Source organism: Plectropomus leopardus, chromosome 4 (assembly GCF_026936395.1).
Source record: "Plectropomus leopardus strain MGB_pleo_1.0 chromosome 4, ASM2693639v1, whole genome shotgun sequence".
NCBI classification, from domain to species: Eukaryota; Metazoa; Chordata; class Actinopteri; order Perciformes; family Serranidae; genus Plectropomus; species Plectropomus leopardus.
Genome location: NC_142179.1, coordinates 18884668 through 18904029, shown reverse-complemented (window position 1 = coordinate 18904029; position 19362 = coordinate 18884668). Strand labels below are relative to the sequence as shown.

General features: G+C 38.4%; 1 protein-coding gene across 2 annotated transcripts in view; it reads left to right on the top strand.

Annotated features, from left to right (window-relative positions):
* stpg2 (sperm-tail PG-rich repeat containing 2) overlaps positions 1 to 19362 on the top strand; it is a 74124-nt gene that overhangs the window by 10774 nt on the left and 43988 nt on the right. For both annotated transcript variants that reach the window (XM_088076699.1, XM_042488988.2), the window contains 4 exons: positions 5265 to 5380; positions 6810 to 6921; positions 10529 to 10636; positions 17768 to 17927. In XM_088076699.1, coding sequence (XP_087932825.1) covers positions 5265 to 5380; positions 6810 to 6921; positions 10529 to 10636; positions 17768 to 17927 — 496 coding nt within the window. The remainder of the gene's footprint in view (positions 1 to 5264; positions 5381 to 6809; positions 6922 to 10528; positions 10637 to 17767; positions 17928 to 19362) is intronic.

Below are 19362 nucleotides of genomic sequence, written 5' to 3'. Positions count from 1 at the left end.
CCAGTGTAAACCACGAATCTCTGACTTACAACATTTGTGATAAAATGTAAGATGAAGCTTTCACTTATGTGTTGGGAAAATTCTCCAACTTCTTGAAAACAGGACTGTTTTTCTGAGCTGATTAAAAGTTGACTTTTTAGAGATGCACATTACAGAATAGGATGCATTACAGAATAGGATGCATTGCTTTAGATAAAACTACCCAGCAGTATATAAAGGAGTAACCTTAAACATTTACAGCAGCAAAATGCAACATACATATTAATGCAGCAGTAATATTACTCTAAAAACATTATATACAAAATCAAAACACTGACAAGGAATTTTACTGCACAGTTAGTACTTTTAGTTTTCATATCTTAAGTACATTTGGATGATAATACTTAGAGACTCAAAGTCTCTAAGTATTAAATAAGTTTTGAATGCAAGACTTTTACTTGTAGTGGAGCATTTTCAGTGTGTTATTAGTACTCTAAATACTTCTGTTAGTGTGTATCAATAAATGCCAGTAAAAGGTTTCCCGGAACCCTTGAAAGTCTTAAAAGCATAGACTGTATATAAAGATCAGTGACACGCCCCCACTTACCCCTGCTATCCTTAAGTGAGGCTAAAATATTCGGGATACAGGTGCTGCCATCTTACGCTGGTGAAGTAATTTGGAGCTGGAGTCTGCCCAGTCGCGATATCTGCGATGGGTTTGTTCCTGCCCAAAACACCCATCCGACCAATCATGAGCAGCGTCATTGAGATGCGAGCGCATGGATTGGCACACACAGCTGTCAATCATGGCAGCAAATCACCTTTTTGTTGAATTGAATAACTCATTAAAACTGAACTTATTATAAAAATGATCACTTGAACAAACATTAGAGTGATGAGAACTATCCTAAGAGATAGAAACCATCTTTGGAAAAATTTACTTGGCGTGTACTTTGAGTTTTTAGTTTGGCCTGTGTCCAATTCAGTTACATGGAGCGGTGGGCTTTATGACCTATACTGCAGACAGTCATGTTGTCCATCTTTACATACAGTTTATGCTTAAAAGGCTTTGAATTCATAGACTGAAAACCAAGGCCTTATTTGATATTAAAATGTCTTAAATCAATCTTTCAAAAGTATTAAAAATGCTCAGACCTGGGACGTAGGATTTCATAAATGCATTGTAAAATCTCAAAATAACAACATCTGTTTTTAAGGTAATTTACCAAATGACTCATATTAATGTCTCGCAGATCAGGATAGTGGAACAAAAAAATTGTGCACATTTACTACAACCAATTAAATAATAAATAAATAAATAAAGAAGCTTTTTTTGTCAATAAACCAAATAGATACTTTTATGACAATATAATGTTTTCATTCTTTTAATCTGTTTCATTTGACACTTTTTTACATTTTTTAAAATAATCTTTAAATAATTTTCTAATAAGTACGTAGATCTTCTAACTTTTTCACTGGGCCAAAAAAAGTTATGTTTTAAGATACAACAAATATTTGGGCAAGATTATGCCTTACCTTAGAGTAATTGATGTCAGCTGAATTTTTTTCTTCAGTTTTGGTTTTTGTAAAATTGGTCTAGAGCCAAGACAGAAGTATGCTCAACAGTCCATAATAAACAAGGCAGCCAATTGCATTAAACAAAACATTTTACTTTATAACATGTCCAGTAAGAGGGTAGATACATTTTATCTTGAGTGGGCAGTCTTCAAAGAAAATTTGACCTCCTATGGCTTGCGTTGTTATTGTAGGTGTTATTTTGGATGAACACAATTCTTTCAAAATATATTCCCTCATTCAGTGTTTTTTTTTTTTTTTTTAAAAGACTAGCAGTTTCATTGTCTGTAACTATTAATCAAGTATTGGTCAGTTTCTACAAAGAGCCAATATGTGGCGTCAAGATGTGAGATGTAAACAGAGACATGGGCAAGATTGTCCTCTCAATAGGACCTGAATCAGATTCAGAAACCACGTTTACCAAGAAATTCAGCCAGCGGGAAACTGCCACGCAAACGTACTGACAAAAACTTATTCTCATTTAAATAATAAATAGCCTGCCATTCCATTTTATTAAAGTTGAATGAATATGCTCATACCCACTAGCTGTGTTTTTGTTTTGCTTTTAAGAGCTCTCCTTGACAGAAATAGGCAATTTGTGCCTCCGAACTCATGCCAGCTGCGATACCATCACGTTGCTTGTATGTGTCTGCGTGCGATACAGAACATTATTTTTTCTTTTTAACTCTAAGCATTTGAACATCCCCATTTCCTATCTCCCTTCCTCAAAAGTGGATTGGTAGATCACAGGGGACAGAACCTCAGATCTCGTCCTCCAGTCACTGTTGAAGTTGAGATAAGGAGACAGGCACCACATGGAGTTAAAAACTTTTTTGAGACTCCCTGCCAATCCTCACATAACCTGCCTCACAGACTAGACACAGACCAGTTGGGTCAAGGAAAAGTTATGAAAAAAAAAGGGAAGAATTTTATATGCTTTGATTTTTTATTCAGAAAGGGAAACTTTTTCTTACATGTCTGTTTCATTTTAGCACAGGTGGTTTCATATTTGAGAGACAAGCAGCAGAGTTCTTTCAGTGTCAGGAATGTGATTTGAAGATTTAGAGAATTGGTCATTTGGTTTTCTCATTATTATATTTGGTCTTTGATAATCCCAAATCTCCCACAGTCAAAACTCCAGTGCCAGGCTGTCTTTATGTATCACAGTTATATTAAATCCTTTTTTTGTAGCTCTTTGTGTTTAGTGCTAATTAGCAAATGATAAAATGCTAGCACACTAAACTAAGATGGTAAATGTAGTAAATATCAGTCCTGCAAGACACCATCATGTTAGCATTGTCACTGTGAACATGTTAGCATACTTACATAAAGAAGTGTTCACTGAAGGAATGATGCTACATGTATACAACTAGGCTGTCTATGCAGTAGGAAGGAGCACTTTGCAGTATATATATATATATATATAGTATGATATATAATACCTTTGAAATTGGTGATACATGATCAGAGAAAACAAAGCAAAAGGATGCTTTTGCTTGGCACTGGACCAATAAATGCTCCTGCAGGTAAGTGACATAATGTGAAGTTATCCATTTCACACAACGGCGGCCAGCTAGTAACAAACAATCTCATATTACAGTTGAACAAGTTTCTGAAAACATTGTAGGCAAAAAAATACAACATTTTAACAGAATCTTGCTTTGTATCTGATCAGTGCTGCTTAGTTTTACGATTAAATTTAACTTTTTCAGTCTCCAAAACTGTATGGTGCCCACTTCCTGTTCACAATCTCACTATTACAGCTCAACAGGGCACTAAAATGTTTCTAAAAACATTTTAGGCGACAAATAGGCAAGATAGTAGCATAATCCTGGTTTATATTCTCTTAGCACTGCCTGGAGGGGTGGCTGTGTTTCTTGATGCACTTATAGACTTATAAACTGCATTTCAATAGTAGATCCACTTCCCCTCCCTCACTTCCCCTGTTATGTAACAGCTTACATTGCATGGAGAGCACTTGGAGAACGGAGGGAAAGCAGGCAGGGGATTTAAATGAAACACACCTGCACTTGTTCAATTTCAGTCAACTATCACGGATTGACCGGCAGTTGTAGGAGTAGTGCTATACTGCCCTTTACAAATCATCAGAAATACTTGAAGACTCCTTTCTGTGAGCTCAAAGCGTCTCCTGCAGAAAGTTGCAATACATCGGCAGACACTAATAATTTCTGTTTGTGATCTGCATCATGATTATCCTAAATATTCTTTTTGCAGGTTTATGATATCTTGCAAAACGGCAATTTTTCCATGCATTTACAGATAATGTTTGGAAGACAGAAATCACTCAAGCTGAACTCTACAACAATATATGTAAAGATGAACTGCAGTGAATTATGTAAGAGTTTTCAATAAAACATCAGCTATCAATGAGATTTTCTTAAGAGACTATCTGCTTATAGACGAGTAAATATTCACATGTAGGCCTATAGACCAAAAAGTTATATTAGAAAAACTGAAACTGCCAGTTTTGCCAGTTTTCATCGTCAGATACTGAATGTTGTTAATTTTTTTCTTTTTTATTTAACATTTTCTTCTTCTTCTTCCTCTTTTGTGGTGCAATTGGAGTTTTACGTACATTACTTCCTGCTAACCATGGTTGCATTTTCTTGCATCAAATGCATAACTTTAATGCACTGTGTAATATATACCCTTAGAGTGACCATTGTTGTTCACTCGCTCCCTCAGCCCTCCGATGGTCGATCTCACCAAATTCACTTCAGTTTTCAGACAACTGGAACGGTACTCATTATGGTGGCGGGGATTCCTCTTAGGGCAGGTGTCAAGGGGAAGTCAACAAGAGCATGTTCCGCGACTATTGGAAAGCAGCATTTGTGTCTGTGGTGGCAGTGAATTTGCATTCCCTAGGAAAGCGAAGGAATGACCTGCCCTACGTTTACTATGACTGACTTGTTGCCTGTGTTGGTTGGATCTGTTAGGTTTAGGTAAGAGGAGTGTGGGTGATTAGGATTAGGGTAAGAATGCCAGGGTAAGCCGATCAGAGGAAGAGCAAGGCAGAGTAGTTAGTGTTATTTTTTTTTTTTTTCAAATTATAGAATGGGGAGTTTTTGTCAAGAGCAAGATTTAGGTATTATTATACAAGTGCAACACTTAATAGACTTTGTCTTGTTGATGAATAACGTACCTGTTTCTAAGACAGATGAATGCAGGAATTGAAAAGCCAGTAGTTGTGTTTATTTTGTTCTTTTTGCAGCACCCTTGCAATATTTTTTTGAGAAAATCTGACACTCAGTAACGCTGTAAAGTGTTTGGTGACACCTGGCCAGCTCCTTTCCAGACATAGCCTCTGTCAGTAGTTAAGCTGCAGAGTGGACTGGTCCTATCTGAAAGGCCGGAGGCAGAGCAAGCATGCATGCTATAAAACTCAGAGAGATAAGAAAGGACAGAGGGTCTCCCCTAGATCTCTGACATACTCTGGCATTTGGCTGAACTTTACATTTCATTCAACCCCAACTTCATAAGCCCTGGCTGAAAAAGAAACCAGATAACTGTGAATGAGTCAATTCTGTTTTCTCCTTCTTTGTTTATCCATTTATCCTCTTTCTTGCTTTCTTTCTCCTCCTATCATCTTCTTTTTCTCATTCTTTCTCCCTGGCCAATCCCTTCTTTCATCCATCACTCACCTGTTCTCTCCTGGTGTCTTCCTGTTTTCTCTTTTTCTTTTCCTGTAGTCAGAGAACAGTTCTGCACAGAAGTATAAAGGAGTCCACTTTGGAAACATGACAGGGAGGAGAGGTGAGGTGACAGTGGAGGAGGGACCGGGTCCAGGACAGTATTACCCTGAGATGTGAGTATTACCGTTATGGTACAGTATTACATGAGTATTACTTAGTATCAGTGGCATTTCACCAATAGGGTTATCATCAGGATTGTAACAGTGACCTGCCAACATTGTAAGACCCAGACACACCAAACTGACATAAAAAAACAGAAAACAGTGGCTATGAAAGCTGACTGTTGCATTCCCTCAAACTGCCTGTGCGTCAGCCAGCTTACATGCTCTGTGCCAGCATGAGGCACAGAGCATGTAACTCTCCTCAGCAGCAGGTGGTGGTTGTCTGTACTCATCATTTAACACCAGAAGTCCGACAGAAATGATTTAAAACGCTAGTTAGCCAGTTAGCACATTAACAGCACAACCCGACGCTGAAAGAGCAAAGGATATTTATGAGGCGCTAGCGTACAACAATCAAGCACATCACAATCACCTAAAAGATGATCGTTTGTGTCTTTACTTGTTCTGCTTTGTGATGGTGATTTGAAAATGCCTGATGAAGATTGCTGTTTGATCAAAATGTTGCACAAATGAATTTGTAACCTATTAAAAACATCCCAAAAACTGCATTTAAGAAGGAAATAAAATGTTTGACTTAAACTGCTGAAGTTATCAGAACCTTATGAACTCTGCTAACTTAACAAGTATAAAGCATCATCTGTGATTTCTGAGATATTGAGAATTGAACTTGATGGATAGCCATCAATGCATGAACTTTCATAAGCTTTCATAAATTCACATTTTGAATCATGGCTAAAGGTTGGTTAGATTAGAGGCTCCAGGGCATGTATTCTCAGAAGTTCACTGCTCTTGAACTCAAACAGAGATGTGTGCTGAACAGAGAAGCTGTTCCACCAAAGTGAAATATTGCTTTGATCCCACAGCCAGAGCATTATGTTTGACATTTCTCACATAGCGTTTCTATTGATGGCCGCAGAGGATGGGCCTTACTAAGCACTTCTGCATTGGTGGGCAATCATCCAACTCAGCTGTGCATAAAGGCATCGACTAAGTAATAAGTGTGCATGTGAGCGATCATACTGTCCACACATAGATGGAGGCAGACATTTACATGTTCACGCACACACACACACACATACACACACACACACACACACACACACACACACACACGTGTGACATGCAGTTGTTTTGTTTTTTTCTTTTGTTTTTTCTCCCCTTCTATTCTCCTTCTCCAGTCATTAATTCCTTCACCCATCTGTCTTTGCTTTGTTTATTTCCTCCCATTCACTTTTCCATTATACACCTCTCTTCCCCTCTCACTGAATATATCATACCTCCCCATTTCTTCTACTTCATTCTGTTGTATTTTGTATGTTTATAAACACCAACTGTCTCTCTCTCTCTTTATTTTCTATCTCTTCTATTTGCTTGTATTTTTTTTTATTCTTAAACACGTTGTTGTCTGTGTCTGTTTCAGAAAGCAAGAAATACACTATGAGAATGTAAACCTTCAAAAGGAACAAAAAGGCCGAGCTGAGCTTATCATCCCTCGTTACCACGAGCTGGTGCCCAAGCAAGAGGAAAAGAAGGCGAGTATGGTTTTGAGAGTTTGTGTCCACCTTGTGCTGTGCATGCTAAGCTTAGATGAATTGTAGAAGATAAAAACTTCACAGGACTGGGATCAGTGTCAAGCTCTGCTCCTGTGGGGGACATAGTCTTTTAAAGTGCACCTATGTTACTTGCTGAACAGTAGCCACTGTGACCACAAGTGGCAATTAAAACTGCATTATTGAGACAGTGCAAGAAGCTGTAAACACAACATTGACTTATTATCATCCTACGAGTTGAAATCCAACGGTTGCCTTTTTTAAACAGCAGCATTAGCATTCACTTTAAGTCAGGTTTCTGGCCACCTGATAAAAGTAAGTTCAATATTCACATTTCTAAAACTCTGGTTTAAATGGTAATACTGTGCTTGTGTGCAATATATTCACATCTGTGCTGAAACCTTTAACCCCTAGGTTTTAACAAATTCTGTTGATTTAGCATATTATGTAAACTAGTAATAATCAAGCTTAAACACTCCAAATTAAATTTTGATGCTTTAACATGTAGGAGTATTTTAATGCTTAAAAGAACATAATTTTTCTTCAATAGTTAAACATCTTGTCCACTATCTTCACTGCACTTTGATTCAGATAAATTCTTGACAAAATAGGATTTGAAAACTAAAGATTGAGATTGAGTCATGATAGAGCATAGTGATTTACAGTGAGAACAGAGTCAAGGTAAGTACTTTGGATTTATTCTTGATTTATTCAGGCACAGTCGATTAAAGAGGAAATGATTCACCCTCCCTCCGTTAGTGTAATTCATCAGTTTATCCGTCCACCCATAGAGGGCAGTAGAACATAAGAATTAATCACATAATGGCAACCAAACACACATACAAACACACATTGTTACATTGGGTTGAGTGGAGGGGAGTTACTCACCTGCATATGAACTTGAGTGTGCTGGCAGAGTAATGCTTTGTGATGCCTTATTTCTCCGGTTGGAGGAGTAGAGTGGGTGAGTCTGAAAAATGTGGGACTGCATTTGTGGATAGGGAGGTGAACGTATCCCCTCTGTCAAGGACTCGCAACTGCACCTTTCTCTCCTCGTCCTCTTTTTCCTGAAATGTTTTTCTCTGCTGCTTCTCCTCTTTTTTAGGTTTTAGTTTATGCAATGTAATGGTGCTTGGTTCATTACATGTGACATTCTATTGCATTTGTTATACCTCCATTTACATAACATATGGCTACTAAAATTACTAAAAATATTTTTCAACATGATATAAATTATCCTGTGACTTTGAATCAACAACTTTGCCTTCTGTGTATGCTTGTATTTGTGCTCCATGCTGTTTTGGGACCCCCTACTATGATGGCTGCACCTCCATCCATCATCATTAGTACCTGACACCTTAACTCACATGTACTTCCACACACACATACACTGACCAGATGGGTCATTACCCACAGTAGGGACACTCAGGACAAACACCTTTACTTCCTAGAGATCAGCAGACAGTCTGCCTCTAATGGCTCGGGGCTGCTGCTGTCCCATAGAGTTTAAGAGTCTGTGTGTAGGATTTCCCCATTAAAGAGGCATTCTGTCATGGCGACTGAGCAAACCACTTTAACAAACCATTATCGTGTATGTTCCTGCAATCAAAAGCAAAACAGATGGAGTTGTAGCAATGCAATGCCTGATATTACCCTGTAAGTAGGAAGTTCACTGTCAGTTCATCTTAGAAATGTTGCAAATTCCACGTTCTGTACTCAGCGTTCGGATGGGTGATGATGTTTTGATGGCAGCACTTGTTATTTTTAGAAATAGGGAAGCAGTTTGTCTCCCACAGGGGAAAAAAAATAAAAGAAGAAAAAAAAACTTGGCAAATGTCTAACACTGGATCTGGGATTGCCAGATACTCAGACAGAATTGTCAACTTGTTTCTGTCCATTTCCGTCTTCAGACTAACATTGCCAAGACAATTTGATTTTCCTTAACCAAATACTAGAAAGCAACATATCCACCTGAATCTAAAGTCATTTTAAGCTCACAGTGATATGTAGCCATGCCAACATACCTGTTTTGCCGGGGTTTTAAGAGAGGAGCAGAACAAAGTTCTGAAGAGATTTTTAATTTTGTTCTACAACATAAAATACATCAGTAAATACCCCACTCATTAACTTTTAAGTTTTAAATCGTCTGAAAAAAGACGTTTTCTAACAAGTGGCTAAATGCAACTGCAGAACGTCATCATGCTGAGCCGTGCTGAGCATGGCTTTACAGCCTTGTAGCGGTGGCCACGCAACTGCAGTGGAGTTAATTTTAGCCTTTTGTTTCTGGTGATAACATTTAGGCTTTAAAAATCTTCGGTGAAATTTCAGGAAGGTATGAAATATTACATACTGCCCAAGTCTATTGAAGATCTACTTTTGCATCCCTGTGGCTGATGTGTGGAAAATGGCAAGTTCAGGAATTTATTTCTGCATTCAAGAGTTGTGTTAAGATCACCCAAGAGTTTCCTTTTATAGTCAAGGGTCACAGAGTGAAATTATAACAAAAGATCTTATGAATGACAGAGACAAGGTGTACCAGTTCAACTTAGTGTGTCAGATATATACTTCAGGGAAACAAAAATGTCTTTGACTCTGAGCCAGTCTGGCACAGAGCTGAAAATTATCACAACAAGCGGTCTTGCTCTCTGCGTCTTTATTCCAGAAAATTGTACATTTTATCGTGAGAAAAGCAGTCTCAGAGGCAGCTTTATTGTGCATCAGCATGCGGTAATGTCTGTATGCAACATTTCAGATTCTGAGGACTAGAAACACGTTTCTGGAAAGAGGACATTGTAGTCAGTGTTCATGAATAAAGACTGAGCTGTCCTAAGGCATGGGGAAGACATATTGTGCTGATATTCACCACTGTTCCCCCTCAAGATCTGGGTGTAACTGCTAACAATCTCCACAGAAATCCGTGCTGTTTTACTGCAGGCCTAGTTAAACCACCTCTGGCCCAGCAACCCTCTGGGTTTACCACAAATACAAAAATGTCCTCACTCTGCACTAGACAATGTGTGAATTTATGTGTGTGTGTGTTTCGTTACTGCTCACTGTCAGCATCTCTGTTAGTGTGAAGTCTTGTGTTATTAGCCGGTTTGCTAGTTGCAGTAATTACTGCACTGCAATGGTGCAGCAGTCTTGATCTGGCACACGTCATGACTGTCCCACAAAAAGAGCAAACACACAGAGGTGTGTAGTTTCTCCTCCTATCTGTCTGTTTTTAAAGTATAAATGACTTAATTGCAGAGCTGAGAAAGAAAAGGGCTTTTTGTTAATGCTCTTTGTCTGTTTTCACAAGTTGCTCACTCATCTGGCATTGCTTCATTTTTGTCTGTTGTGTGTTTTTAGTTTATCTTTGTACAAGTCTTTTCCTCCTCTGGGTGTCCTTCATTTACCTCAGAAACAGAAAGAAATCAAACTCCTAGTCCCTGTCTCCCTTTTGATCTCAGCGTCTCTTGTGCTTCCTCACTCTCTCTTGTTATCTTCTCTTTGACACAACTACATGAAAAGTGATATTACCAAAGCATTTGACTACAAATATCACCTTGTACTTACTGTACATTTATCGCTTTCTGCTTCCCATCAGGGAGTTCCTGGTCCGGGCCAGTATAACATCAGAAGTCAGTTTCAGGAGCCCGTGGAGTGCAGTGGAAACCAGCCGAGGGTTACTTGCCCATTCCTCTCTCAGACTGAGGTACAGTGCAAATAGGACTAGATATAAAGTAGTTCAAAATATAGCCATTCGGTGCTCTGTGTGAAGGCATTTTCAGGTGAATCAGGTTGTACTGTACAGAGCAGGTTCTTTCTTAAGCAACTTTCGCACTGCTTTTGTCCACCAGGGTCTATGTCAGGTTTGGTGTTTTTGGTCTTACCTTTCATTTGCATTGATGCAATGCCTGTATGCAATCAGCAGTATATTACTCAAAAACTACAGTGTTGGACATCAGTTTTTAGAATTATGGAGCCACAGATGGCAGGAATATGCAGACAATATCTCTGTTTTGCTGCAAAGTTCAGTTTTATATCACAGCAGTCTCAAGACTAAAGGAAGTTCACTCCAGTTTATAATGGATCTTTTGAACACAGTTATGTGGGATATCACACTGAAGAGCTGCTCAAACTGTAGGTGACCAAAATGTCTGATATGCCGATTGTCCGAGATCCAGGTCATTGATTGCTCAGACAATAGATCTGGCAAACTGATCTGACAGCAAAACTGATCTGGCAGAAATTTTGCCTGATTCTAATATTAGTAGTAGAGCAGCCATGTCGGAGTTTAAATTTGGCTTAATCGGTACAGTATCTGCCCATCTTATGTTCTTATTACTGATTGAAAAGTGGAATCCCTTTATGCCGTAGCTTATGGGGCTGGGCTTTTTCTTTGAGCCAGTTGGAGACAGAGCAACCAGCCCTAAACCCAGCATCAACACAATATCTCAATATAAAGTTGATTAGCAAACAGATGTCCATTTACAGCAGATTAGGATTAACTGGGTGTCATTTTTTCTGGTTACCTGATAAATGAAAATCCAAGTATCCTTTTAGTTTATTTTTGGTTTCCACCATCTCCTGTTTTTTAGTGACTTAATGCTCTGCTATGATCCCTGGTTAGTTGATCTGTGCCTGTCTACCGTTTGGTGCTGAGCAGGAAGTATATAATTGGTTTATTAGAGGCTTTTCACTTCAAACATTTAGCTGCTGTGGTTGAAAAGGAGGTTGGGAAGCTGACACTGAACCAAACAGTTAAGTTGTGGGCCATGAAACCAGAATCATGAGCTGAGCAAGGCCTTGTAGGTTTAGGAGGAGAGCTTCATTGTCAGATCAGGATTCTCTGTTGGTTTGTCACTATCAATGACACCTGTAATAGCTTTGTAACCTCACAAAGCTACCTATAGCTGTGCATACATTTATTCATCATCTTTAGCTTGTGTTAACAGGCTAAGATAAACAAGTTTAGATCCATAGATTTACTGGTATTACTCCGCTTAATGCACTACCAACAGAGAAAAAAACACACCATATTGGAAAGACTTCTTAGACATAATCTACAGGAGGCAAATTTATTCAATTTACAATTTCTCAACGGAGACTGGATTTTATATGGAATATTTAAGATTAAGTTACAGATCCAAGACACTGAGCCGGGCTTTGCTTGTTTAATTGATGTGCTGGGAGTGGAGGGTTTCTTCAGATGAGGGTGAAGATGAGTTTATTAAGAGGCTCGGAGGAGCAGAGATGAAGGATGTGAAAATGTGTAGTTTCACGTCTCAGGAATAGCTGAACTCCTCTGTGGCACTGCCCCACAGATTCACTCCCATGAAAATTCTCCGACTGAATGTTTTAATTATCGCCCTGACACACACGCACAATGTGACGGTGTATGCTCACACGCACATACACACACAGATCAAAAATTCACATGTACACATGCCCGAATTTCATCCGCAGGCAGATATAGACACAAGACAGACAGGTTTTGTGAGTATTGCTGACATGCATGCAAATGAACACGCCTACATTTTTATGTATACACTTACACTTGTTCCCTGAAATTAACTCAGTGACGTCTGAAAAAATAAAACATCTTGGTGTTTTCCTGGTGTAAACAACTGATGCAAGATTCTTGCGTTCATTTGATCTGTGTGTGTGTGTGTGTGTGTGTGTGTGTGTGTGTGTGTGTGTGTGTGTGTGTGTGTGTGTCATAGTTTGCTCTGACCTAATTTCCGTGGCCACATGCTGTGTTAGTGCGTCGACCCTGTGATGTCGTCACTGACACCCACCGTGGAATGGGTGTATGTGTGTCTGTGTGTGAGCGCACGTGTCACAAGTCATCTCCCATGCAGAACTAAGAGCGACAGTTTTCTTAGATCTTCGTCTCCCTGTGAGTCCGGCTCCATCTGACATGGTTACCCTGCGGTCGGATGTAGAGAAAACGAGGGAAGGAGGGAGTGAAGGAAGGAGGGAGGGAGGGGAAGATAAGAGAAACAGCTGGAAACTTCCACCTCTCGCTTCTCTCCTCCCTTTGACTTCCCAATTTCCTAATATCAAAGCATCCACCAATTTGTGAAAACATGCCTTTTCCTCGATTCTCCTCGCCCTTGCTCCTCGACTCATCCCCCGCTCCCCTTTTGGTTCCCGTCATTCCTTTTCTCCATTGGCGCTTGTTCTATTACTTCTTATATTTTTTGACAAGATTACAAGACTCTTTTTTTTCGCTCATTCAACATTCTATTTCCCTCCCCTCATCCTCCCTTCATCCTTTTCATTCACATGTTGTTTCATCCTTGAGTCCCTTGTTCCCCTCTGGAGACCATCTACTCCCTTGGTTCTTCCCAACAATTTGTCCCAAAGACACAAACTTTTGTAATTTGGAAGTTAAAAAACACATTAAAACCCAAACATTTTAATTAAAAGCATGTGCTGTGAATGTTCTTTTTTTTCTTTTTTAATGTATTGATAAGTGACAGTACACAGTAAGCACCTTTAATAGCTTTGTAACCTATTTTGCAAATATGTTTTTTTGTGAAACTAAATGCTTGAGTGCATCGTTGCGCAAATTAATTATTCTACATTATATATGATATCCAAAACATAACAATTTAAACAATAACTCATAGTTTACAAAAACATATAGACCAATTCACAGTGTTACAATAACAATAACTTACAATAACAGCATCACTTACATGAAATGAAAGGGTGCTGGCTTAGCTGGTTATTTTTTAGCCACCTACAAAAAACCCAATACCAGTTTAAGTGTGCGATATATTTAGAATATTTTCACTGCTTGACCTTGCAGACAGCTCATTCCAATGGGGAACTGAGGCCTTAACCACAATGCCACCAGCTTCCACTGACAAAAATAATAATTTGACTTTGAACAGGAGTAGCTGGTTTACTGTTGCCTCTATTTGTTGGTGTGTAAGGTAAAGTTGAGAAAATATTTCATATTTTGCATACAGTTGAACTAATATTGATTTTTTGGTGGGTCTTTATAGATCTTTGAAACGCAATTTGCTGTGGCCCCTGTCCACAGCAGTACATTGCTTAGCTTTTGTGCCAGTAGATTTAATTTAAAGATGCTAGCAGAGCAACCCACAGATTGGTCAGACCACCTTGTCTAATTGCATATCTTTACATGTTACAGTTACAGCTAAAAATGACAGCAGAAATGAAAAAAGTCTGCCAATTTCATGTATCTCTGCAATTAAGCCGGTTGTCTACCTACAAGTGATTGTTGTCATGCACTGTCACAATAATTCAGTCTACAGAGCCAAAGGTGTTTTTCTCAGTCTTTTTCACCTTGTGGATATGTTTCTTTGTCTTTAATGTACAACCCAGGGTGGATTTGTGTTTTTGCATTATGTTTATATGCAGTTGTGATGCCTCTGAAATTCTATTCACACTCATTCTGAACTCATCTTAACATTGGTAGTGGGGTTTATTTGGTGCTAGAGGGGCTACATCTATTGTTCCATTGCTCTGTGACGTCATTAATTTACATTAACAGATGTGAGGACGTTCTGTCACAGAGGTACCCACAGAGGCACCTCGCATGGACAACAAGTCATCTCTTGGCATGGTTATCAAAAGAACCACTTTTGCATTTCTTGTCATACTGTATGTGAAATGCTTACAAAGCTCAGTCAGTCGGTTCAAGACAAAAGGACGTGCCCATGAATAAGACGTAATCAAAGCCAGTAGGGCAGCGTTGGATTGACAGATGGCCACAAACCCCAGCTTTACATCCGACTTTGAATGAACACAGTTTGTTTTGGCCTTGGCACAGCATGTCTTGTAATCCCAGCTAGTCTTCTTTCTTCTCTTTAAACATTCACTTCATTTCGAACACAAGCACTTTTCCTCTCAATCATTTGCCTCTCCTCTCTCCATTTCCTCCACAAGCTACACCTCTGCATGTTCTTCTTTTTCTCTCATTTCTCCTTTTAGGCTAAAAGCTCAATAATTCAACTGTGCATTACTAATACCATTTTCATTACACCACAACTCATTTTCCATAAGTTGTGTCTTTTTAAGATTAAAAGTGCAAATCAGTGATCAATGATGTGCCATGTTTCCCCCCCAAAAAACAGTTTCGATTATTATTCTTAGCATCTTATCATTCTTATGGACTGAACATCCTCTGAACTGACTCAGTGTGTGTAAATATGTTATTGTGTGTTTGTGTGTGGGAATGGCATCGTTAATGTGGACATGCCGGTATTTGAGGTAATCAAGTCCTTTTATTCCCCTATTCCTTTTGATAACGACCTGCTGAATGGTTCAGTTGTGAGAGGCTGAAGAGAAATTTGGAGTTACACTGAAACACAGTTCTCCCTCAGTAATTTTGACTGAGAAGGCAACTTATCTGCTTCGGTCCCATGATTGCCCGTGTTGTTATGATAGGCAATCAGATAAACACATTTATACCCTGGCAGTAAAGCTGGCAAGCGGTTGCAGTGCTGAGTCAGCTCTGATATCAGCAAAATAGTCAAAGAACATTAACTACCTGATTGTGTGCATCATTATTTTTGAGATGGAGATGCTGTTTAGCTCGTCTCATTTTCTCTCTGCTAATCATACCACTTTGTTCTGTATGTATTCATTTTACTCTCCTTTACCATTCTCTCATGCATTTCTTTATTTTTCTTTGTCAGTCTTTTTTCTTTGTCTTTCCTGTATTTTATCAGTTTAGTCTTTTTGATTTTCTGAGCATGCTTTTCAAGTTTCTTCATGTAATTGCTAGGCAGGATTTGCAAGGCAGTAGCGGTGTGGCTCTATAGATGGTAATGTCATTTTGTCTGTCAGTCTGTTGGTCTACTTTGGTCCAGACTGAAATATCAAAGAAATGAAAGGGCAATTTGAAAGCCCAGACCTCCATCAAGGCAATAGTTTAGTCATACATGATATGCAAATTTGCATGCCCAACCACCAAAACTAGCCCCAAGTAATTGGCATTGGTTCATGTTTTTTCCCTTCAATTTGGTTATTGTAAAATTGGCATAAGATTTTTATCAAGAAGTCTAAAAAAGTCTTAAAAAGTCTTGAATCTGGTTTGCCTTGAGCTGTAGGAACCCTGTAAATACGTCTAGATATACTTCGAAGCAATTAGAATGATGTCAAAGAGTGCTTCTTAATGACTGCTTTCTGTATGAAGCTCAAGAATCAGAATCAGAATTGAGTTTTATTGTCACGAACATTTACATATACAAGGAATTTTACTTGGTGTTTTGCTGAAAAACAAGTAACATAAAGGAAGAATAAAAATAGTACATTTAAATAGAATAAGACATAAGATAAACATATAGAAGTAATAAAAACATATACATTTAGAATTTAAAGAACACAAAGTATATGTACAAAAGGTTCTATGGAGTAATTGTAACAAACTATGTGTGTGGGTTTTCCTCAAGAATTGGTGGCACCCATGAATATGGATTATGATCAGATGGCAACCTCCAGGGCTGAAAAATGAAACCAGTGTAAAAGTATCAAAAACTTCACATCCTTGAATGGCCAATTTAGGCCGGCTCCAAATCCAGTCAGTGTCCAACTTTAAAACAGAAACAAACATGTTTGCAGCCTGGTACAAAAAATGTTTTGATCTCTATATCTAATTTCAACATTCATGACAGCTGTACGGTGGGGGGATTTTTATCCCTAGTTTACATTTTTTAAGGCCCAAACTTGCGCATATTTAAGAGCCGGGCTGCTTGACTAACAAGCTGTCTCTGAGGCAATCTACCTCTTGCTCCTCCATAGCTCCAAATACCTGCCCAAATATGGTCATTTCTGACTTCCAAACGCCAAGATGGCAACAGCCAAAATACCGAAACTGAGGCTTCAAAACAGCAGTCGAAGAATGGGGTGACATCACGGTTGCTACATTCATTATTTTATAGTCTAGGGTTGTCATAGAGTCATTGTATTTTTGCAATTGGCTATGTTTTGTCATGAATTAACTTCCATACCATCTACTGGATTTTAGGGTGAACAGCATTTGTTCAGTCAAGGCCCAGTGTTCTATCTTACAATGCTAATTAAAATGAAAAATGCTTTGTGCATTTGCCTCATGATTTGGATCTGCCACCAAAATGTAATGACCCATGCTACACCCTTTCACCAAATTTCATGAAAAAAGAAGTTTTTACATAATCCTACTGACAAACAACCAAACAAACCAAACAAAACCAAACCAAAAAAAAAACCTTGGCAAAGTTAATTAATAAAGGGTAAACACTCTTGAATCCAGGTTTTTCAAAACACAGTGTGAGGTGCGAGTAGCCAAAATCCACAGTCCCATACATGTAACCTTTTGCACATGGATTAAATTGATTGTTTTTGTTTCTTATGACCCTCGAAGTTTAACTACGTCTGACTTTGTCTAGCTGAGATGTCCCATAGTGGACTCTAAGGATGAACGCTTAGTAAAAATATGCTCCCTTCCATCCATCATCCATCCCCCAGTTTTGCCTTCTGGTGTAATGAGCTGTGAAACTCCATAAGGCTGATAGTGTGATTATAGACTGTTAGTCTTGTCTATATGTGGGCTGTTAGGCTGTATTTGGTCAGGTTCTGTCTCTGCTTGGTATCTGACTGTGAAGAGATACACTGCTCTGTCATTTGTTGTTCCTGTGGATAAAGCAAATATTCACAGCTGGATTTGTTTTGGTGTTCCAGATGGGCTGTTTAGAGAAAATAAGTGGGTTATTTTAAAAAAAGTACTGATTTCGGTTTCATCAATAGAAAGTGCTATTAGTCATTACATTTCAGTGTCTTGTTCTAACCTTTATGCATCTCTTTTCTTTTTGTCTCCCTCCATTAGAGGTTTAGCTCTGCAAAAGAAGTGTCTCCCCCTGTTGGTGTGTATAATGACCCACGCTGTGCCCTGGAGCTGCTGAAGAGAACCACAGGAGTGAAGAAAAGCCCATTTGGCATCACTGCGGTGCGCTTCATTCGTAACCACAAAACATGCTCCACACCAGGTCAGTGTGCGTGTAGTTGTGTGTGTGCACCAATCTGTGTTTATTCTGGATTCTGTTCAAAATGATATTCCTCTCTGATATAAGTATTATGATATTTTACAGATGCTATCCAGTTTTCTCTTTTAGACAAACCTAGCATTGTTCTCTTTGTGAAAAAATATATTCACACTGATTTCTTATACAGGAATTGATTTTTTCACATGGATCTAGCCCAGTTACCCTTTCAGACATCATTGGCACTTGAGTGTCATCTTATTATATCTGAGGAAAGAAAGTGTTTTTGTCATTTTTTGCATTTTTAAAGTCTGAATCTTATTGTCAAGCAACCCATCTTCTTTTGGAAGTTCAGACTTTAATTTGACATGTCCATCATGTTCAATATAGCAAGTCATAATTAAGAATAAGTACTACTTTGTAGCTTGTATTAACATTTTGAAATGAATTGAAAGGAAAGTGACTTGCTGTGGTTATTGCACAATATGTGTGTGTGTGTGTGTCGATGCTCTATTGTCCCAAGAGTGAGTCATGTTGAAGAGGAATGAGTCATTTCCAGCGCCTGGTTTTGCATTTAGCCCTTAAAATTACAGCAGTCTAAAACAGGATTAAAATAATATATTTTCATTATCTGTTTTTGAATTTTACAAATTTGATCTCAGAATATTAATCAGTAATATTAAGACTCAAATTTCAGGTGCATGTTTTTTTGCTGAGGCTGTACTGTATATATTAAACTGAACAGCAGCCATTTATGTCAAAAAACCTTCAAACACCACACTCTCATCTCAAAAACGTCTCTGAATTTGAGGGATTTCCATGATTTTTCCAATAAGATTGCATGTTGGTGGGGCGTTAAAGTGCAGATCTAAAGGATTGTTTGACAGGTAGATTGTTGAGCACAATTGACAAGAGAGACTGCACTTCCAAAAATGTCAATGTTGTACCACATGGCTGAGTTTAAGGGACCTCCATTTTTCATCATTATCTCAATAGGATTGGGGTAATTGTACAAAAACTGGTATTTATCAATTTGTAACTCCCAAATTATGTTATTTTGTTAATGTTAAATAATGCTAAATTATGTTATTTTAAGAAGTCCAGTGAAAAAAATCCAATCTAGTCTTCTTTTGTTTTTCACATTTTGACGTTGGCTACCATAGTTCCTCTAAATACTCGGCACACAGGAGAAGTTTCACCTGGTTGCAATCTACAACCTCACTGCTAGATGCCACTAAATCCTACACACTAGACCTTTAAAAATATGCAGGTCTTTCTCAGCCATGGTAATATAAAACAAGAGAACCATTCTTCTTTGTTTTTGAGAATTTCTTTTATCAAGCTGTTGTCAAAGCAGGCATTTACACATGAAGACACGCTAATGCACTGTTATGGAGACAGCTATTAAACCAGCTGTAACACATGAATGTCTCCATATTGA